The sequence below is a fragment of the Poromitra crassiceps genome (assembly GCF_964638095.1).
Source record: "Poromitra crassiceps genome assembly, chromosome: 20".
NCBI lineage: Eukaryota > Metazoa > Chordata > Actinopteri > Beryciformes > Melamphaidae > Poromitra > Poromitra crassiceps.
The window spans coordinates 22740495-22763105 of NC_139637.1; the positions used below are offsets into that span (position 1 = coordinate 22740495).

At 43.3% G+C, this 22611-nt stretch overlaps 3 protein-coding genes across 6 annotated transcripts in view; 1 reads left to right on the forward strand and 2 right to left on the reverse strand.

The window, feature by feature from the left end:
* acap3a (ArfGAP with coiled-coil, ankyrin repeat and PH domains 3a) overlaps nt 1-222 on the reverse strand; it is a gene marked incomplete at its 3' end in the record, with an annotated part of 84319 nt that extends 84097 nt beyond the window's left edge. For all 4 annotated transcript variants that reach the window (XM_083656658.1, XM_083656656.1, XM_083656655.1 and 1 more), the window contains exon 1: nt 153-222. In XM_083656658.1, coding sequence (XP_083512784.1) covers nt 153-199 — 47 coding nt within the window. In that variant the 5' untranslated portion in view covers nt 200-222. The remainder of the gene's footprint in view (nt 1-152) is intronic.
* Nucleotides 223-12249: 12027 nt separating this feature from the next.
* LOC310794667 (lysophosphatidic acid receptor 6) lies at nt 12250-14121 on the forward strand. The gene is made up of 2 exons (XM_083656667.1): nt 12250-12380; nt 13005-14121. Exon 2 carries the CDS (start codon nt 13157-13159, stop codon nt 14111-14113), a length of 957 nt encoding a protein of 318 aa, XP_083512793.1. The 5' UTR covers nt 12250-12380; nt 13005-13156; the 3' UTR covers nt 14114-14121.
* A 104-nt stretch (nt 14122-14225) lies between these two features.
* ints11 (integrator complex subunit 11) lies at nt 14226-22000 on the reverse strand. Its single transcript, XM_083656661.1, has 17 exons — nt 21814-22000; nt 21488-21585; nt 21226-21299; nt 20891-21119; nt 20677-20775; nt 20551-20585; nt 20315-20453; nt 20036-20100; nt 19717-19906; nt 19519-19602; nt 19348-19437; nt 18126-18288; nt 17762-17872; nt 16902-16963; nt 16558-16700; nt 15997-16126; nt 14226-14718 (listed from the first exon to the last, which is right to left on the reverse strand). The coding sequence occupies exons 1-17, from the start codon at nt 21839-21841 to the stop codon at nt 14653-14655; spliced, it is 1806 nt and encodes a 601-aa protein (XP_083512787.1). The 5' UTR covers nt 21842-22000; the 3' UTR covers nt 14226-14652.
* Between the last annotated feature and the right edge of the window lie 611 nt (nt 22001-22611).

The window sequence follows — 22611 nt, forward strand, 5'->3', positions numbered from 1 at the left end:
AATAAACGTTACAGAGTGGCTGACACTACAGACATATATCTTATATTATACTGTAACGTTAGGCTACCGGCGGTAGCCTACTCCGTTTTGAAATGGCATTCAACAGTTCAGCGAGCAGATTAGGATACTGATTGGGTTGATAATGTCCTTACCTAAACCGGGGTGAATCTTTGATACATTCTTCAAAATCCACCGTCATCTTGGGCTAGGATTATGTTTGGCGCGATTAAAATGCGGGTTTCATCTCCTGGGCAGAATAACGCAGATTAGGTAGAAGTATCCGATACAGTGAGCAGTCAGTCCTCTCTCTCTCTCTCTCTGTTTGTCTGACTGTCGGTGTCTCTCTCCTGCTCCCGGCTGCAGCGCACTCCTGTCTGCCTGCTGGCTTCAGCACAGGACCTAGTGCTGCGTTCAGGTGCTCCCCCCTGAGCTCGTAATTGTATTACTCGACGTCGTAAATGCGACTTGTCGTTCAAGTAGCCTGGTATCCAGACAAGTGCTTTTGATCGGAAATACTGCTGAATTCATATCCTATGGGAAAACGTTTACCTTCCCTACACACTGAACTGCAGATGGGCTAACTCCTTGTTGGTGACATATAAACTTCCCACTTTCCCAGCCTATGTTGACAACTAAACTAGCAGTAAGCATAATATTTCCGACAGTACCTAAAGGCAACACATAGACCGCTGCATGAGAATGAGTAGAGCACTGACGTCACCTGCCAACTCGTTTGAATGAATAGAAAAAGTATTTCTAAACATAATAGAAAAGCCAGTAGGCTAAGCCATTATCTGTAAAACAATATGGTTTTGGTGTAACTGTCCCACATAAATTATTGTCATGATAAACTTGCAGTGCCAAATTAAGTCCATGTTCCATAATACTTAACTAACTATACTGATTTTCTTTGTCAGTCTGCTGTGCTTATTATTGAATAGATCCATCTATCTATCTCTATACATTTGGCAATGTGGGCTCTGTTTTCTGTTCTGTTTAAAATTTTGATGATGATGTCATCAGTGATGTCATAAATCAATTATGTCATAAGTGATGTCACTTGAGCAATTGTGCATTGTGACATCATCAGCATTGTGACATCACTGATGATGTCATCAGTGATGTCATAAGACACTGATGATGTCCTCAGTGATGTCATAAAACTGATGGATGTAAACTTAAGGGGCACACAGACCCACCGCGCACATGTAAACGTAAGGGCAATAACATTTTGCCGAGATGTGGGCGAGGCCGCTCAGCATTAGAGCTGTGTATGCGAGCTGCAGGGCCAGCTCGGCGAGCTGCAGGGCGGGCTCGCCTGTGCAGGCGAGCCTAGGAATCCTAGGAAACCTAGGAGATGCCTAGTTATTTTATATTTTCTGTGCATTTTCAATAGAGACCAAATTTGTCACCACCAAAAACAAATGATGGAGGAGGGATCTGAAGGATACAACCTGCTGGCTGTCCTCCTCTCCTCATATTGAACCACCAGCAGTGATGGAGGGACATTTGTTGAAGAAATCAAGCCATTCAGGATTGTATTATGGTTACTAGCCTAATATAATAATAACCCAAAACAGTGTCGTTAGTTAGGCTATATACGTTTGTACAGCCTAGAAATAAACTGTGGCTTTTTGACATCTTTGTTGGCTTTAGTTGTTTACTGTGTGCACTCCTAACAGTCAGAGATGCTCCTGACCAGATCCACCCCTCTTCTGTTTTGCACCTTTAACCACGTGTTTGTTGTCCATATCAGATCATCACTGTTTTACTCCTGAGCAAAGTCCATCTAGTTCACATAAAGCCCCGACTCACTGAAACCAATAGCTTGACTCCAACACATCTGACTCACAAGACGCACTCACCTCCACGAACGTTTTGTCATCTACTTTCCGATGCAGCTATTATGAGGATATCTCAAGTGCATCCACTTCCCCAGTAACGTCTAAAATAGCGGCTATTATTCATTCACAGGAAGTGGGAAAGAAGCTGGGGGAGAGAGACACAGGCAGACAGAGAGAGAGCCTGCTTGGGATTTCACCAGATAGAGCGCCATTGTTCCTTCTTACCCCCTGCATTGGAAAGGCTGTGGCCCAGAATGGAGATGATGTCACCCTCTCTCAGCTGAGCTGTGGGTTATTTCCCACAGCTGTCAATCTCTCACTGCCATAATAATAATCTATTTCTCAGATCAAATCATACATGCATAATCAGCTGTGAAGTGCTTTGTAGGGTCTATGTGTAGTCTTTTTTTATTATTCTATTGGAAATCAAATAGCGGGTTGTTGAACCCGGTCTGAGCTCACTGCTTATATAACCTTGGCCATCAGCTGGATGTTGTTCATGGACTCCACCAGTGAAAGCAGATATGCTGCAGGTGCTGTTGTTAAACAGGGAGCAGAGATGGGGACTTGGACTTGAGTCGCACTTAAGTCTCACCCACAATGACTTGAGACTTGACTTGAGACTCGTCCTCAAAAACTTGAGACTTGAGGTTTGGGACTTGTGAACAATCTTAATTTTTTTTTTTTTTTTTTTTTGGTGCATCAACATGAAGGAAATCTATACTGATGTCATCTAATCCAGAGGTTCTCAAATATTTTTCAGCCAAGGACCCCTTACAAGATCGAAAATATACCGGGGACCCCCTCATTCTCATTTGTGATTTTGGGTTAAGCTTAACTCATTGAGTGCCAGCCACTTTTGGAGAACGGACGCTCCCAGTGCCAGAGTTTCAGAGCGTTTTCAGTGATTTCTCGAGGCCCACAGAATATTGTGTGATATTACTATGTAAACACTGAACACGCACAAAGAACGATGAGACTCTATTCTATCATCTGCAAAAAAAAGTTTATTGATCCCATTTTCCGTTCTTTAGTTATGAGCCGGAGAAGATAGCTTGATTCATCCAAAAAAAGCAATTTTTTTCTAGAAGCTGAGATAATTGGCCTTTTGTGAAATTAATCATTTCAAGCACATCACTGACTCTGAAGCTAATCTTTTCTAATGTAGTCACACCTCAAAAATAATTTCCTTCAATAAAACAGTTTAGGCCAGGGAATTTTGTTTGGCAGAATAATATTTTTAGCTACAACCAGCAGCGCTGGCCCCTGCGTGCGCTGCTGGTTGCAGCTTCTTGCTGGTTTTGATTTGCTGCTGGTGGGTATCGGATATTCTGGCTTGCGTTTGTCAATCCTGTCCTGCTGCCTGGGTCTGTCTGGGTGTTGTGTGTGTGCTGCTCTGCGTGCCCCCTCCCCCCCCCCCCCCCGCCCCGCCCCGCCCCGCCTCGCCTCGCCTCAACTGCACACTCCTCCTCCTGTCTGTGGTGGCTCTCTGCTGAGTTTGCTGTGCGCACAGTGAAGGGTGCTTGACATCCTGCTTTTTTACAGCGTTCCGCGTGTGTTTGTCACCGGCAACGATGCTTCCAGTTGAGAATAATAACAACTCGACGGTGTGGATGTGCGGATGTACTGTCGCAACCGACACGGAGCGGCTCAATTGTGGGAGCAGATTGGCTGCTGCAGGCACAGCTGCAGTAACGTGCTTCAGCATATCGATGCATACGGATGCGATGCGATTTCCGTTTCCATAACGACTTCTTCTTTGTTTTTTCCTTGCCTTTCTGTTATGTGGAGAGCACTGTCGCCACCTAAGGGTTCTGTAAAATAGGTTAGACACATCCAATAGCTATAATATTTGTACATCAGAGGCAGAAGGCTTTGATCGACGCCCCACCGTCAAAAAACGCAATTGACGAACATGTCCGTCCTTGGCACTCTACGTTACTATTTGAAATGACGAACATGTCCGTCCTTGGCACTCAATGAGTTAATTGTTTCCACGGTAACGTGCTTGACTTTTAAATTGATAGGTTTGTTCAATTAGAATGTAATCCATGAACCATTTTAGATTTAAAGCATAACATTATTTTAGTTGAACTATGAAGCTTTTGCAAAAAAAAAAAAAAATCCCTGAAAACTTTCCGCGGACCCCCTGGCAAAGTGCCACGGACCCCCATTTGAGAACCACTGATCTAATCAATGCTGATACTGTATGCTAATAGATACAGGAGTGAGGATAATACAGTAACCTACATGCTTTGAATTTCTTAGTTTTAGCTGCAGTGTTCTAAGCAGACTGCATGGCATGCGGCAGATGATAGAACGCTCATCCATATGAGACTTGAGACTTGACTTGGACTTGAGCTCAAAGACTTGAGACTGGACTTTTGGACTTGAGCTCAAACACTTGAGACTTGACTTGGACTTGTGAGCATCTCTGGACAGGGGGTATCACTGAACTGAATGGTGCTTTAACAGACTCCACTCATCTCTTCTCTTGCACCAATGTCCTCCTCTGCTTAATAGGGGCTAAAATTAGATGAGCTCAAATCAACTGCAATTTCTCAGTCTTTTGACAGACTCTCTCTCTCTCTCTCTCTCTCTCTCTCTCTCTCTCTCTCTCTCTCTCTCTCTCTCTCTCTCTCCCTCCCCTGGTCCCCTCTTCCTTCCTAATCTGAGATCAAAGCATCTGCTGCTTCCTTATGGAGCTGTTGAGTCAGCAGTTGGCTGGTCTGAAAGTGCTCACTGGTGGAAAAACTTATAGAAGCAAACTTGGAGGAGCCGGAAGGGAATATAATATATAGACCTTTCTGAGTTTTACTACAGCAGCAATTGGTCTCAACGTGTTGAACTGTGTATGTGGAGATTTCTGCTTTGATCGGGGAATTTATACGTGTATTATACAATTATAAGCATGGCACGTTTGGGGCAGTTGCCCTAACAGTGGTTCTCAACGTGGGCTCCGGGGATTACCAGGGGTCCTTGAGGGGGTATCTATATAAATTTGGCAATGTGGGCCCTGTTCTCTGTTTCCATTTTTGTCCCACTGATGATGTCATCAGTGATGTCATAAATCACTAATGATGTCATCAGTGATGTCACTTGAGAAATTGTGCATTGTGACATCACTGATGTTGTCATCAGTGACATCATCAGCATTGTCACATCACTGATGATGTCATCAGTGATGTCATAAGACACTGATGATGTCATCAGTGATGTCATAAGACACTGATGACGTCATAAGACACTGATGACGTCATCAGTGATGTCATAAGACACTGATGATGTCATCAGTGATGTCATAAGACACTGATGATGTCATCACTGATGTCATAAGATTGATGGATGTAAATTTAAGGGGCACAAACACACACACACACACACACACACACACCCGTGCGCATGTAAACTTAAGGGCAATAACATTTTGTGAGCAACGCACGCACCCACGCGCCAATAGCGCAGGCGAGGCCACGCAGCAGCCGAGCTGCGTGTGCGAGCTGCAGGGCGGGCGAGCCCGCACAGCAGGCGAGCCTAGTGGACTAAATTATGGGTCAGCTGCATCATCTTGATGTCCCATTAGCAACTTGTGGATTTGGTACGGTAATCATCAAGCTTTATCAGATCATCATCCGTGGGCTCAATTCACTGGGGTTTGATCGTAATCCCCTCAGATGATATGAAGTGGCTGGTTGTCTCAGACTCAGCCTGGCTATGAATGATATCAGTTAAGATCGCTCATGACCCCGCCGTGCTTCTGTTTGCGACACAGTAGCTGGGAGATGAGGCTTTCGCTGCCTTTTTGTCCCGTGGGGGTGTGAAGAACGAGCGGGGAGAGCTGTCGACTCCCATCTCTGCCTCGGCGGCTAAAAGGCAGACGTAAGCACCGCCGTAGTGTGGGGGGAATCACTGGGAGAGAGATGTGTGGGGGTCTCGTCTCTCTATAGGAGGTTGGGTGACCTACTTTTTGCTCTCCACTCTTTGGTCTGCAGGAGAGAGGCGCGCGTCGCACTGCTGAGCGTACAGCTTGTAATGTTATATCCCCTCAGACTGCAGGTGCACGGCTTTACAAGCCGCCAGCAAACAGGCATATACCGCCGCTGCCGTATGGATGCTGTGTATTATGCATGCATGCATCTGTGTTCCCACCGCTGCCTCACTCCAATAGAGAGGCAAAGCGAACGTCACTTCCTGCTTCAGCACTCTGCCAGAGATTTTCTTCCGCCATTTATTTTCCCATAGACATTTGGTAAAATGCTTGTAAAAATAGTTTTACTTGGTCAAACCAAACGGTTCAGCTATATTTGGAATCGGGAGAGACCATAGAACATTTCACTGGGACCAAAACAAAACAAAATAACAAAACATTGAAAAAATATATATATCTTTTTTTACGTTTTTCACTCAGACAAGTGAAATGTTGTGCGATCTCTCCTGTTTCTAAATATATCTGAACCGTTTGGTTTGAACAAGTAAAACAATTTTTATAAGCATTTTACAAAATGTCTATGGGAAAATAAATGGCGGATGAAAATCTCTGGTACAGTGCTGAAGCAGGAAGTGACGTTCCACTTTGGCTCTCCTATGTATTTCCCCAAGTTATCTTTTTTTCATCTTGCAATATCCGTGTGTGTGTGTGTGTGTTTTGTGTGTGTGTGTGTGTGCGCGCACGTTGTGGGGGAGGAGTGTGTACGGGAGGGCGTCGATTGAGAAATAGAGACATCAAGTGTCATAGCCTCTATGATATTCTTTTGATGGGGCACTGCACTCTACTCTCAGCCTATTAAAGCGAATAATGTTTCAATTACAGATTGACATGTCAAATGAAACGTATATTTCTTCTCATCTAAAGCATAATACGATTCTTAGATGTGTGGATGACTGTAAAACTGAGACGTCTCAGACAATGGAAGAGACAGCATAGCCTAATTTATTCATTCCATAGAGATGATGAAAGTGATGCCAAACGGTTCGAGAATACGCTCCACTGCTCCACTGGGATCATATTGCATATCTATTCTCTCCCTTTTTTTTAAGCATAATGTACCGTAAATTCCGGACTATAAGCCGCACCTTTTTCCCCGTTTTTTGGCCTTTTTTGGCCCCTGCGGCTTATATAACGGTGCGGCTTATCTATGGATTTTTTCCAAAAAAAAAAAAAAAAAAAAAAAAAAAAATCTCTCTTTTTTAGCACTCTTTCTAACTATAAATCCACTTCTGTTTTAATTTCCTCTCTTGCCCTCTTTTCACCACACTGTATGACACTGTATGACACTGTGTGCACTGTAAAAAACAACACAGGTGGTGTTGTGTTATGTTGTTTTGTTGAAATGTTAATAAATGGGAGCTTCCTCAAACAGCCATCTCTTTCCCGACAATCCCCTCTGTGCATGAACCCTTACATATGGTAATTAAACATTAAAACACAATAAAAATAAAAAATAAAAAATAAATAAAATAAAAAACATTAAAACACCCGCGGCTTATAGTCCGGTGCGGCTTATATATGTAAAAAATAGTCAACTTTGCAGGTGCGGCTTATACACCGGTGCGGCTTATAGTCCGGAATTTACGGTATTCCCATTTGATAGGATTTTGTCCCACGGACCCCCATATGATAATAAGATTGATGCTTTTAGATGTTTTATTACAGAAAGTGTATAAAACCCATGACCAAAATAGTCATTGTGTTACTTATGAACCCCCTCAAGGACCCCCGGACCCCCATTTGAGAACCACTGGATTAGGACACCGATGACCTGTTGCTACAACTGAATTGGGGAAATTGTTATAGAACTTGTAAAATGCTCATACATATATATATATATATATATATATATATATATATATATATATATATACATACACATACATATACCGTATATGTGAGAGAGATGGGTGTGTGTGTGTGTGTGTGTGTGTGTGCGTGCGTGTGCGTGTGCGTGCGTGCACGCGTGCGTGTGTGTGTGTGTGTGACTTAAATTTTGGGGGGTTCCTACTTGAGCTGACGGTTTATACACCCCTATATAGGTACAGCAGATCAGATTTCATGATCCTGTGAAACCCACTCAAAATATATAAATTAACATAATAGTACTGTAGGCGATGCATTAAAACAAGGCGGTGTTTTCCCTAAATTCCTTCACAGAGATCCAAGCTTTTCATCAGTCAGCATCGATAATATACAAGAAAACCTAAGGGCAAAAACATGTCAAGACCAGCGCCCCTTCAACGTCTGTCTGTCTCATCAGGTTTTTCATTTCTCACGTGTCACTCATACATGTTCAGAGCTGGCTCTGCTCTGCGTGGGAATTGTATCCGCCACAGACTCTGTGTGTTCATAAATGTGATTTAATGTGATTCATTTGCACGACATCGCTCAGGACGTCGCTAACAAACAAGCTTCTCTCTCTCAGGACCAGCCAGTCATTAGACGTTTTGACCTTGGCTCCATTGGGGCCATAATCGTGTTAGTGTAAGCTTAATTGCTTAAGGAGTCACAGACTGGGTAGCCCAAAGCCCTTCAGCTTGGACAAGTTCTTCATCCACTGAGAAGGATTGTGCCAAAATGTTCAGCTGATCTCTTTAGAAAAACAACTAGGCCCAATCCACCAGCAGTTATCACTGATCATCAGTGATCAGTGATATTCGACGATTCTTCTTCTTCTTCTTTTTTGGAAGACTAGCAAATTAGCAATCAGAAAACCCATTGACATTAGCTTGTGATTTGTTTGTTTAATTTGGACTTGGTCATATCACGATCTATTGGGAGAAACCAAGCCATTCTATGTGAAATCAGACATTCAACACCCCCATTTAGCCGGAATGGAACGATGGAACGTTTCATAACCACATTTTGCGACTATTCGACTGTGAGATTGCCAGATGCATCAGGCTCCTTCCAACGAATTGTCGACTATTTGGACTCACCCATAATCATTTGAGAGAATTTCAAAGTTAAAGTCCCACATTTGTACATTGAAATGACTTCTTCATAACTTCTGACAATTCTGATATATATGTCCTGGATAACCCTGACTATACACTAACCCAAAAGTAAAATATAGACTACTACGCACGACAGTAAACATGATCGGATCGGCCTGACTGTGCTTACCGTCATGCGTAGTCACCCCCCAAAGGCCCATTCTGAGCCAGGACTGCAGGCAGGTAGGCAGTCAGTCAGTCAGTCAGTCAGTCAGTCAGTCAGTCAGTCAATTCCATTCAATAATTAACTTAAATTAAAAGTGCAGAGATTTTCAGAAATGGAATTACAGTTCGTTGAAAGGGCTTATCGATAGTGCAAGTTGCTGCTCTGCAAGTGAGTGAGGATGATCCTAAGCTGATTACCTAGAGAGAAGTGTTAGCCAACAAACAAGAGGTGTGTGCTTTACTGTGTCGACCTGGCTTTCACCTGAGACACCTCGCCTGCCTGTTGTCCCGGGACGCAACAGTCGTCGTGGTATCAGAACAGGTACGGCCAATGAAGGTGAATGTTGGTTCTTATGCACTTTGTTTTAGGGCAAGACGAGCTGCAGGCTTGCTCAGTCCCCGCCTCCCTGCATCACACACACACAAGCACACACACACACACACAAGCACACACGCACACAAAGATCAACTGAGCATGGATACAGCTGGTGAACTATATGAACTTGATCATAACCTCAGTGTATGGAACATAGTGAGCACAAGCACGTGCTAGCTGCATGTCTTGTTAATGTGTTTCATGCCTATAAGGCCTCAATATATAGTCATTCATTTTTTTCTCCTTTTGTCACCTCACAAAATATGTTTTGATTTTTTTTTAATTAAGGCGACTGTTCTTATTCTTTATCTTACCATCTCTCATATCATAATTATAGAGGACATCAAGTCTCTGCTGTCTCCCTGTGGCTGTGGTGGAACTAACACACCATGCCTACTCATCTTATCATGATGGTCCACTGGCAGATGCAGACATAAATACAAAGCTTTTCAAAATGTACACATTCACTGAGCAACATAAGAAAACTAATTCAACTTGCCATATTTTTATTTATGTAAACATCGAACATTTGGGCATGTCATTTTATCAGCCGGCCATATCAGCAGAAATATTCATTTCGGGCAGATGCCGATATTTCATTTGAAAGCTGATCATGTTCGGCATTGGTAAATGGACCATTTATATAGCACTTGTATCGTCTACCGACCACTTAAAGTGCTGTACAACACATGGCTGCTACATTCACCCATTCACACACACGTTCATACACCGATGGTGGCAAGCTACCACGCAGGCAGGGGGTGCTGGCACAGCCACCGGGAGCAATTTGGGGTTCAGCGTCTTGCCCAATGACACTTCGACCTGCAGACTGGAGGAGCCGGGGATCGAACCGCCGACCTTCTGATTAACGGACGACCTGCTCTACCTCCTGAGCCACAGCTTACCCCGATACCAATGATGGGCCGATATCATCGTGCATCCCTACTTTTCACAGCGAGAATCAAATCCACCAGATGATGCATCATATACATCAAATACATACATCTAATGAGAAACCAAAGCTCTGTAGGCTGGAGTGCCTGGTGCCTGGTGCCTGCTGTGTGGTGTCTGAAGGAGACATGCCTCCTCTTGGGTACGGCTGGACTAGATACCGAGCGGTACTGAGGCTGCCGTTGCTAGGCGACGGCTCAGTGCTGAGGCGGGGTTGAATCCTGCAGCCGAGCACGGGAGCTGCTAGCTGCTGAACTCTGGTAGGGATGCACGATGATATCAGCGCGTCATCGTATTGGCCGATAAAGACTTTAAAATGAAATATCGTCATCGGCACGGACATTTATGCCGACATGAAAGCCCAAAAACATGATGCGGTAATTGTGCCCAAATGCCCGATGCTTGTCTAAATTACGCTAACCCTAACCCAGGCAGAATCAGTCATCCAAGTCTGTTTAAATAGGATGAATCTTACAGTTTTGTTTGAAATAAAATGTCACATAAATAAAAAGAATATGGCATGTTTTACACAACCAACGTTGAACTAGTTTTCTTATTTTGCCCGGTGAATGTGTACCCTTTGAAAAGCACCCTTTGAAAAGCATTGCATTTATGCCTGCATCTGCCAGTGGGGCGTCACGATAAGAGTATAATAATGTTTTAATTCAACTACAGGAGAGACTTGATGTTCTCTGAAATTAGGTTAAAAATGTAGTATCGGCAATCAGCCAAAAATAAATCCAATATTGTGCATCCTGTCCCAAACAGTTATCCCTCACGTGCTCTCTCAGCCAGAGCCCACCTGCCTTACTGTCTCTGCACACACCGTGTTAGAACAAGGTACGAACTGTGGTGATGGATGGAGATATCTCTGAAGACATCTTTCACCATGTACTTGATGCACAATATTTAGATATTTCATTTCAATTATATTATTGCCATATGTTTGCTGATGATGATTGTTCAAATTAATATATCCAGTGATATTTTAGTATTGGTGAAGCTGTGACATATTTGCTTGTACAAATTCCGTGCAATGTGTGCATTGTGTATTTTGTAGAGTGGAAGTGGTGATGAACTGTACAACTATTTTCACCTTGTGGTCATTTTATATAGGCTACATGACTCAATATTTGTGGTTTTGAGGGCGGCCCTCATTCCTAACGCCTGCTGATTCCGATCACAAACCACAGTGGTTCGATATAATTTGAGCATCTGCTGTAAAGGTTTTAAATCCCAATCCTAAACTGCTGTAATTCAACCCTCTTTTTCACCAATAAGATGGTTAATTAAAGCCTTTAATTAATTAGCCAGTTAAAGCCTAAATTTGTCAGCAGTGTTTCGAAATGACAGTTATACTCCAATGGCTCTCATGTGTAAGACTCAACTCAGGACACTGCCATCCTTATGCACTACTGGGTAGTCGATTTTGACATCATAGGTTCTTGGCGCCATCTAGTGTGGAAAAGCCCTTACATTTTTTTCAGTAATATTATTTTAATCAACAAGCAATCATACCATATATATTGTACAGGAAATGCCATGTTCTTCATTAGGACAACACTAAATGTTACTAAAGTCACTTTTGTTAAGGAAAATCTACGCAATCAAACGGCTATATTCTTTAAGCCAATTACCAGATTCAACATAGTACAGTAAACCTTAAGGCCTAATATAAGACAGAACCTGAGGCAAATTCGACCTATGTTGTTACACTGTTTTACATTCTTGTTACATTTTGTGTCATTCTGAATCATTACACCCACAGCCAGCCCTCAAAGCAACCACATAGTCATAACATACCTGACAGACTGCAGTGAGTGGGTGGCGGTGAACCCAGGGTGAATCCTAAGAACAGGCTGTGCATCGTGTCTATGGTTTCCTGTTCTTCACCTACACTGAAACAGGAACATACTGTAACTCTGAAGATCAACCAACCTCCAGTATACAGTAAAGAGGAGTTGCACCAACGATTTGACAGTATTATCTCGCTCGTTTCCTATGCATTTTACCCATCTGCATTTGGGCCTCAGGCGACGGAGCAACTAAGCAACTTGGTAAGTAAAGTTTTCTTCAAACTCTCTTCACACACATTCTGATTTCACTTTTGTGTCAGTCTACTGTTATTATGAAAAGTAATAAATCACTTTGGAGTGAAATACTTTCAATTGTTTCAAGAATCCTCTTGAATAAAGCATACATTTTTTGATACTCGTGAAGGTTCTGCCTTGTTCAGTTTCAAGATATTCAAACTTGTTTCCAAAAATTGAAATGTAAATAGCCATGTTTTGCACTGTTTCCAAACGAGTGTAAATATCTTGTAAATATCCCCCCTACATGAATGCACTTGCAACTTTGTGATTGTCTTTAGTTATCGTCCTACTTCTTATCTCTGATACTTATCAGCTACGCTGCATACAGACACTGCGACAAATTCCTCATATGTAACTTGCATACTGTGGCAATAAAAGTGATTCTGATTCTGATACATTGGTAGAAAAATAAATAATCCAGATGTAGTTCTTGGCATAAAAGTATGATTTATATTTGACAAGCAGAATTAAATAATGGTTTATTGTAATTGTCATTTATCGACAAACCAAGTAGAAATTAGCTTCCAATGTTTGTATGAAAGTAACCGTGAATAAATCTAAATGTGAGTCATGTTTGTTTTGCTACAGTTCTCAGCAACAAAGTGAGAGATTACAAATGAGAGGACTGATTTCCTGGTCCAGCCTGCAAAGCAACAACGTCTCGCCGAGGACCAACCCAAGGAGTTTGACTATTCTTCTACAACCACAAAACACTGGGCCGTCCCCACTAATCTGACACGATGGTCCATCTCAACTGTACTCGCTCCCCAGCCGAGTACCAGTACCAGCTCTTCCCGGCCGTCTACGGCCTGGCCTTGGTTCTGGGCCTCCCGGCTAACCTGGCCGCCCTCTACGTCTTCCTCTTCAAGATCACGCCGCGCAACTCCTTCAACGTCTACATCATCAACCTGGCTGTGGCGGACACGGCCATCCTCTGCACCCTGCCCTTTCGCATCCACTACCACCTCAACCGAAACCACTGGGTGTTTGGAGACATGGCCTGCCGCGTCATGGGCGTTCTGTTCCTGGCCAACATCTACATGAGCCTCTGTTTCATGACCTGCGTCTGTGTGGATCGCTACGTAGCCACCGTGCACCCGCACAGCTACCTGCGCCTGCGCACCTCCCGCTGCTCCACTGCGGTGAGCGCGGCGCTGTGGCTCTTCTTTGGAGCGGCCACACTGGGCTTTATCCTCATGGGCCCCCTGAAGACCAATCAGGTTAACGGCACCCACAACTGCTTTGAAAATTTCGCGCAGGAGGAGTGGGAGAGGCGTATGGTGCCGTTCAGCGTGTTGGGCCTGGTTTTTGGCTCTCTGCTGCCCACCGGGTTCATCCTGGTGTGTTACCCGCTGGCCGTCAGGCGCATCTCGGCGATAAGGACTCAAACGGCCCGGCGAGCCGTGAGGGTGATTTGCACCACGCTGGCCATCACCGTGCTCTGCTTCGTGCCCTACCACGTGGTGTACCTGCTGCACCTGCTCGGACACCTGGGGGCGATCCGGTCGTGCCGCTGCACCGACGCCATCTACCATGCCAGGCGGGTCACCATGGCGCTGGTCACCCTCAACACGTGCCTGGACCCCCTGCTGTACCACGTCACCACCAGCCACTGCACATGGAAGCACTTCACGCTCCGCTGGCGGTGGAGAAGGATCAGGAGGACCAGGGGAGTTTACAGCATCGCAATGAGCTAGGTCAAACAAGGAGGTAACCTGTACCAGGAAAGGACAAGATGTTACATGCCTATGTAAATATAGCTTACGATTTTGCTTCTATCTCACTGGGTTACAAGAGAATCCATGCCATTTGTATCAGCGAAAGTCATAAAACATAAACAAAAATATTTGTCTAGAAAACGAGTTTATTCAAATTGGCTTTATACAACAGAATAAACGGGGTAAATAACTGGTTACTGCTCTGATCTTGGGCAGTTCAGTCTAGGTTTGTGTTTATGAGTTTGGATGGACTGGAGAAAAAAGAATAGGACCTTCAACTGTGGACAGTATCCAGGCTGAATTTCACGGAATAAGGGGATATTTTTTGATCACTATGGCCACTATAAAATGGAGCAGAAGCAGAAAATATCGTGTGATATTTACAGATCGACATATTGAAGGGAGGGAGTTGGTCATATGAATAAATCCAAGATGATAAGAATGGCATTGTTGATGTTTTTTTGTGTGAATTTTCCATTTCTCTTTACACATAGTTGAGGGTTGGATCACTTGGTATTTCAGCACAGTCCAGATGGAAGACCTTTCTTCAGCAGCGTTGAAAGGAAGCTCCCCAGATCTTCATCCTGTACAAAATAAGCCAGAACAGAAAGTCCAGTTCATAAATGACCGCCTCACAGTTGTATGCCTCCGACAAGTCAAGTTGCAGTTTGTCTGTCCAGACTCATAAAATATATCTAGTGACGACTTTGAAGGAATTTAACAAAAAGGTTTCAAGTGTTAATATATAATATAATTTTTTGCTTTTGCGAAATAGAGGTTATCGCTATATTAACATGTATGATTCCAGTGAGAAACATGCTGTCTTCACTTAGGTCACTTGTCTTGGAGACTATTTTTATAGGACGAGGTTGTCAGTCCTGTACCTTAGAGACTTTTTTTTTTTTTTTTTTACAGAGGAGCACAAATGATTGGTAGAGAGCTTCGTCACACGGTGCAACGACAATCACCTGAAGATCAATATCAGCAAAACCAATGAGCTTGTGGTGGACTACGGAACAGGAAGCCCCCTGACCTGGCTGTCCAGGGAGAGGAAGTGAAGAGGGCGCCGGAAATGACGCGCGGCAAGTTTCGCTCCCTGTGCGTTTCCGGGGCGTTAGAAATAGATCTCTTATGTTCAGCAACAGACCCTACGTGTCTTACTGGCTTGTTATGCATTGTTATGCTTCTGGTTGCTATGCATCACACACACGTCTGCTAACCGAGCGGTTGTGTGCATCAAACCACAGCACTTTCCCTCGGTTGCACACAGTGCACAAACCCAACAGATCAAAATCCCCCCTCCCCCCTGCTCTCAACTTGTTTTAGATGGCACTTACTGTCAAATTACCATAGGGCCATCTGTGGTCTCCACCCACCCACAGTCTTACCTGTACATAGGGCCCTCATGTGGAGTATTGTGAATGCTGCAATTTCAGGTTATACCCGCTTCTATCAGATGTACTCTTTTATGGATTTCTCTGTGTAGGCTGCTTCCCCAGCCGGTCTTCGGGTTACTGATTCATAGGTTTCATTCCCCACGTTATGTATTGTATTGGTTTGTATATTGTATTTTTTACAATGTTTATAATCTTGCATAGATTTGCATAATTGCTCATCTGTGCCTGCTGCTGCATTCCCTGGCTCTGCCTCCTTATATATATATATATATATATATATATATATATATATATATATATATATATATATATATATATATATATAGGAGGCCACACAGCTGTGCAGAATAAACTTTGTGTGAATCTACTTGTGAGCGCTGCCGTGGTCTATTGACTATAGACTCCCATCACCTTCACTTACTGTAAAATTAACACTGTGATGCACATTAGGATGAACGTGCTTACCTGATAACTCCAGGAAAGCAGCAGAACCTTGGTGTTGGTGTCTTCGGCGGAGGACGACACTTTGATGACTATAGACTCCACCATGACGGTGCCATCAGGGAGGTGCTGGATGGTGTAACCTTTTAACACACTGACACATGAACGGCAAGGAATTATTTCTGATGCCGGGAGGTGAAAGCATAAAGCCTACAGACATCACCTGGGATTACTTGACAGAAATGGAAATATCGTGGAAATTTTTCATCTTTCACCTTAAATGCTAGGCATTAAGCAGACACTCCTATCCAGAAATGAACAGAAATATGACTTGCTAATTGCTAATAGTAGCAAGAAAATTACGCTTGCCACAAAAATCAAATGCATATATCGAAAAGAGAATAAATGCTTTCGAAATGCGGAGTGACATGGAGAATGCACCACACAAACGAATCTGTGAAGCAGGCAAAATTTACAGTGGTTCGGACACATAACAAGAAACAAGTGCGTGGGAATAGTGGCAGATCAGGATGTTTGGAGACGGGTGGTGATGATGTCATCAAAGTGCGCCAACTCCTCTCTCACCTCTTGAGGTGTGTGTAGATTCTGTGGAGTGTTTCGGGGTCGCTGTGGGGGTCCTGGAGCTGCACGCGGCAGGTGAAGCGTAACTGGTGCTCGTTGAGGCCTAGCTCCTTCAGGGCCTGCTCCGGAGACACCAGCCTCAGACTCTGCTCAGGGCAAGGGGAGACAAGACATGATGTGTCAATCAGAATAACCTCAGACTGCAGCACTTAAACTGACAGGCAACTTCAGCGCATCTATGAAAGTCTGTTTTTTTTTTTTAAGTAAGGGCATATTGCACTGACACATATACAATATTATTTAATGCATAGTGTTGTGTACATACATGCATATACGAGCAAACTTACATTTTCTTTCATGATCAGGGTTCCGTGCATGGTGCGAGGTTTCTTTGGATCAGGCAGAGGCCCTTTGAAATGAATAATAAAACATTGAAAAACGGACAAAACACATGGAAAAACACTGTATTTCTGTCCTGATAAAACATGCAACTAGATATTTTGGGATTTTGAACATTGTCATCTCACATTCTGAGAAGAAAAATCGTCATTTATAGTCATATGGCATAGTTAGGCGTTATACTGTAGAGGGGTGAGATTATTATTAGATTTATTATTATTATGTTACAATATCATTTTTTCCTGTTCGATAATGATTATGATACCTGAACTTCAGGCTAAACTACCCAGCCGATATCAGTGCATTAAAAAATACTATTATTATATTGTAATTTTTTTAAACAGCTGTATACTACTAACCCTGTACGGATGTGATACGATTGCTTGATATCATTGTTCTATGGCCTGGCTCAGGTTAAACCCTTTGATTTCCAGAAAAACTGACGTTTTATCCGGCTGAAGCTACGTTTTTCCTTGGCTAATAAATGACGTGGTATCGGAACGGTGCATAAACTCGCACACTGGTCAGTGGCCAACACCCGATCCAGCATTTTAGGCAGTATCGGAGGCAATTCCGATACTGGTATCGGTATTAGAACAACTCTAATTATTTATTTATGTTATTATTATTTTCATTTATTTTTTTATTTTTTGGGGGGGGGGTTGACCTAAATCGTCAACTCGAAGCGAAAAATGGAGGTCTGGAAAAAGGATGGATTTCTTTTTGAATTGAAACTGTGTAGTATGCCCAGGTCGTTATATGAAAAGAAACTCATTTGTGGGGTTTGCAAACTGCCGGCAGAACATACCTCCAAGGGCCATCTCCCTCTTCAACAGGTTGAGTGAGATATCCACTGGCACGCTGGGGTTTGTGGTCACAGTGGCTGTCTCTCCGTTGGCTGGCATATAGCAGTTTATGCCTGCCGTTCAAAAAGACACGGGCACTTAATAAGACTGCAGACGTCCTACTGTGAGGTGCGTGCATAATCACAGCACCAAAGAACCCAATTACTTTGACTAAGCCAGACACTGCATAATGTGTGTGCTAAAAAAATAAGTACCGTAATAATAATATATATAATATAAAAATAATAAAATAAATAATAAAAATAAGGCTGCTTTGGAATTGTGATGGGAGAGAAAACAGCACATAGTGGTTGGAGCTGCACTTACTGAACTCCTGTTCGATCTTGCCCTTGAGGAATTCCATCTTGGCCGCCTCCCCGTGGACCAGCAGGATGCTGCGCGGCTCTGCCATACGGATCAGCTGCATGATGCCCTTGGCATCCGCGTGGGCACTGAAGGACATGTACTCCACCTGAAGCTTCACGTCCAACTGGAGGAATGACATAAAAAAGAAAATGGGATATGACAGAGATCATGAGTTACAGTCTAACTACATAATGGGACTTTACTCGCTGAGATGCAAGAATTTATTCAGGCCACAAAGTACTGTATGATCCCATAAACCACGGATACTCAACTTGCTTTGCCTGGGGGCCACTTTTGCTAAATGACAGGAGGCAAGGGGCCAGTCAATAAACATTAATATTAATTTTTCTGTAGTAGATTGTAGGATTTTGGGGTGTCAGCCGGAGTTTAGTCTCACATTCTTTTGCATAGTTAATACATATACTGTAAGTGCCTGTGTGGCGAGCAGACAGCCATATTTGACAATTTAGCTGGAGCTCAGTCAAATTTGATTTAACCTTAGGGCCTGTGCCCACCTAGCGTCTTTTCCTCAGGTCCAGCATCTTTTTTCAGTTGTTTCCAATGGGGGGAGAGCGTATGCGTGCGCACATGGAAGTCTAGAGAAAGTGCGCTGCGCCCAGCGTCTATTTTCACAGCGCTCCGGTGTTTTTGTGCGCCGGACTCCCAGCGCTTCCAGCTGAAAATATTTAAACTTTTCAGAAAGACGCTGGTGTCAGGTGCTCCTTTTCTGGCAACTTTAATCATGGAGAAACTATCGCAACAGAGACAGAAAGGCTCAATTGTGGGAGCAGATTGGCTAGAGACTTAATATTTCTGGTGAGTGTTGAGCTAAATCACTGTATGTGTGTTGTTTGCTAATGTTAGCTGTCAGCTATCAAGCTACTACCGCACTGAACTAACATTAGTTTCAGACTGCTTCCTTATATAATTGTGCACTGAGATCAGCGCTTCCCAGCGTACTTCCACCGTTTAACGGTCGGAAAAAGACGCTAGATGGACACAGGCCCTTAGTTTTCATTGTGAATTAGGAAATTGTCGGGGGGCCACTCTGCACCCTATCGCGGGCCGCATCTGGCCCCCGGGCCGCAAGTTGAGTATCACTGCCACAAACCATGATGTGAATGTAGAAATAATTTAAGAAACATTTTTATTAAATGAATGTAAATAATTGTTTTGGGCTTACCGTTGCTCTCCCCTCAATCTCCAGTTTCCTCTGCCCATTCAGGATCTTGTGGCCAATCGTCCCTTGCACACAATACCCAGGCATGATTACCTAAGACAAGAAGATCAGGTTAACCGTTACACTTGGAAGCATTGTTATCTTAAATCTCTTGCATTGCCTAATGAGACTCACCATGTTCTTCTCGTTGCCAGCCCATTTCTTGAAGATCTGTAAAGACTGGCCAGCGTGCAGCATGCCTGGTGTGGCAAACACCACCTAGAAATGTTTACATATTAGTTCACTGCTATTTGAATAATCGATCTTAAGCTTAACGTTTTTTTTTTTTTATATAAATATGCACTCTCTGGAGGAAAAAAATCAACAACTCACCATTGGTCCAGGATTATCTGCATAGGAGCGATCAAAGGCCTTGATATGCTTGAATTCAAACATGTTTCTCTGTACAAAGGTTTTGCGGATCTTCTGGTTGGTCCACGTGATGAACAGTTTGTAGTAGTGATTCGCTTTCTCTGTCAGGCCAGTGGAGAAGTAGATTGGGGCCTTTAGGTTCATTCTCTCCCTGTGGAATGAGAAGCAGGCTTTTAGTATACCACGGCAGACATAAAAACCACTCAGAAATCCTCCTATTTGGGTGATTAGCTTGCATCCCTGTGGACGTCTTCGTGTAGAAATAACAGACCAGCCCTACCAAAATGTCTCCAATAGGATACAGAGCTCCTGTGCTCTTCCCAGGGCAAAAACTGGAATGAGAACCTGGAAAGACAAGATTACCAAGTATACAACAAAGAAATGAGAAAATCAACACTTACTGTAAGAGGTTCAATTATTTAAATTGTGTTGTTACATCTCAAAATGCTCTCCATGATACTTCACCAAATAAAATGAACTCCTAAAATAAAGATAAAATAAAATAAAGAAATCCACTCCTCTGTCTTTCACCTCATTATCAACTATGTGTAGCTCCTACCTTTCCTCCCCGTTCTACGGTCTCGTGGACTTTCTTCAGGAAGTCCCTCTCCCTGCACCTCTTTGAGTCACGGATGGTGGTGGCATAAGTGGACTCTGAGATGAGCATGTCTGGCCGACACTTATCTATCCATGCAGCCCTATTGGAAATATAACACAGAACGTGCAGCAGAAGGCTTCACAGACTATCCATAGGCATATGCTCCAGCGGTGTATCACTAGATAAATACCACTTACCCTAAATGTCTGTCTGGCGTCATGTTATAATCTCCCTGAAATGAAAGGAGATCTCAGATTATTCTAATTCTAATTATTAAAATTCACCGATTGTGAAACGTCCAGACTTTGTTTGTTTGTACTCACGGTGTAGACCACAGACTCTAATCCCACTTTGATCTGCACCATAGCAGCTCCCAGAACGTGGCCTGCATAGTAGGCCTTGATCTCCAGCTCATCATCCACCTGCCAACAGCACAGCACAAAGAAATAAGTTGCCATCAGATGAAATGAGCAGCTGGTGTAGACATTATTCGTGGGTGGATATCTGGGCAAATCAAAAATGATATGAGCAGTGCACCTGGACAGTTTGGTGGAGGTTCAAAGGTATCACTTTCTTCATGCAATCCTTGATCATTTGCGAAGTGAAGAAGTTGGTTTCGCCCTTTTTGTCGACGGTGATCTTCCGGAAGTCTTCCAGCAAAATGGGACAGATGGCCTTGGTGGGATGGGTCATGTAGATGGGTCCATCGTAGCCCACCATCTCACTCATGTAGGGCAGAGCACCGCAATGGTCCAAGTGGAAATGGCTAGGAGAGGAACATAATAACTATGTAGAAACACTGGAAGATTGTGTTTTTTTCCTAGATGTCAATGAGCTAAAAATGGCAAATACTAGCTTTTCAGATGACAAACCTGATGATCACACAGTCCAAGAACTCTGTCAGACGGCCATTCTGGGTTATATAAGAGAAGTCTGGGAAACGTCTCTGGAATGAAAATACAGACTTGTCATCAGTAGGGATTAACCCGCTAAATATTCTCTTTATGGAGCACCTTGAGGATACAGCTACCTGGGAGCTCATGATACAGGTATGGCAATTATGCAATTGAGAAAACCTTGACATACTGGGGTAGGTATCGTTTGTCATGAACAGCAAAGCCATTTTTTACTTACATCATCATTGAATCCCATGTGCATCCCACAATCGAGCATAATGTTCTTGCCTCCAATGGAGACCAGGATGCAGCTGCGGCCGACATCCTGTCCAGCACCTTGGAGAGAGAGAGCAAGAAAAGTAGCAAGAAAAGTTGTGTGGAGGCAACACAAAACATTGTGGATGTTACGTGCGACTACTAAAAACAAAACAAGCAAAGTGTTAGTGTTAGTGCAACAGGCACATACCTACTGAATTCATAACGTTAAAATTGTCTTTATAACGTGAATGTAATCAATGTCGGCGTGCTTTGCTGATGCTAGCTAACGTTAGCTACTGTACTCACCCAGTGGTGTTACTTTTATTTCAGGCATGTCTGTAACGTTAGATAGATGGGTGCCCTGGCGGTCTGTTTCCGAAGAATAACCCTTTGTGTACAAATAAATGTTTATTATAGCTATCTAACGCGTATAGCTTACGCTAGCTAATTCCATGTCCATAGGTTTTCTCAATTTCTTGACCAGTGCCACCTGAGTGAGTGTCGCCTATGTTGTGCTAGCTAGCTAAGTGAATATAAGAGGTTCCGGAGAGGTTTTTCAAAATAAAAGGTCGATTTTGCACATAGAGCAGTCGGAGAGGAAAAAAATGGTTTTCCACATTAGTTAATTAATTAATTAATGACCTAACTACAACTAAAACCAATTTTAAGTTTTAATGTGCAAAAAAAATAAAATCAGTGGCTTCTGTGTGCTTAGTCTAGACTTGTGCGAAAGGTTCTTTTACTTTGAAAAACGGCCACCGAAAATACTTATTGTTGCTAGCGTAACAGACTAGAGGTGCTAGCAGGACGACAAGGGTACCGCACGGATTTTTTCCCATTTCATAGTTTACAGCTGTAATTGACCAACAGAAGACTCTGTATGTATGGATTATATAATCACGAATATATAAACTGGAGTCGAGGCTCTGTTTAGTACTGAGAGAGGAAGAAGAAGCTCCTCTTATTGACTCAGATGCATGGTTTAGTTCAGGGCCGCTGCTGGCCATTTGGGTGCCCTAAGCGTAATTGTTTTGTGGTGCCCCCCCCCCCCCCCCCCCCCCCCCACACACACACACCCACACACACACACACACACACACAAAA

Coding starts and splice junctions, on each gene's coding strand:
- LOC310794667 (XM_083656667.1), top strand. CDS start 13,157: ATGGTCCATCTCAACTGTACTCGCTCCCCAGCCGAGTACCAGTACCAG.
- ints11 (XM_083656661.1), bottom strand. CDS start 21,841: ATGCCTGAAATAAAAGTAACACCACTGG. Junction 19,603..19,716: donor CAGATAATCCTGGACCAATG/GTGAGTTGTTGA, acceptor AAACATTTCTAG/GTGGTGTTTGCCACACCAGG. Junction 18,289..19,347: donor AGATTGAGGGGAGAGCAACG/GTAAGCCCAAAA, acceptor TCATTCCTCCAG/TTGGACGTGAAGCTTCAGGT.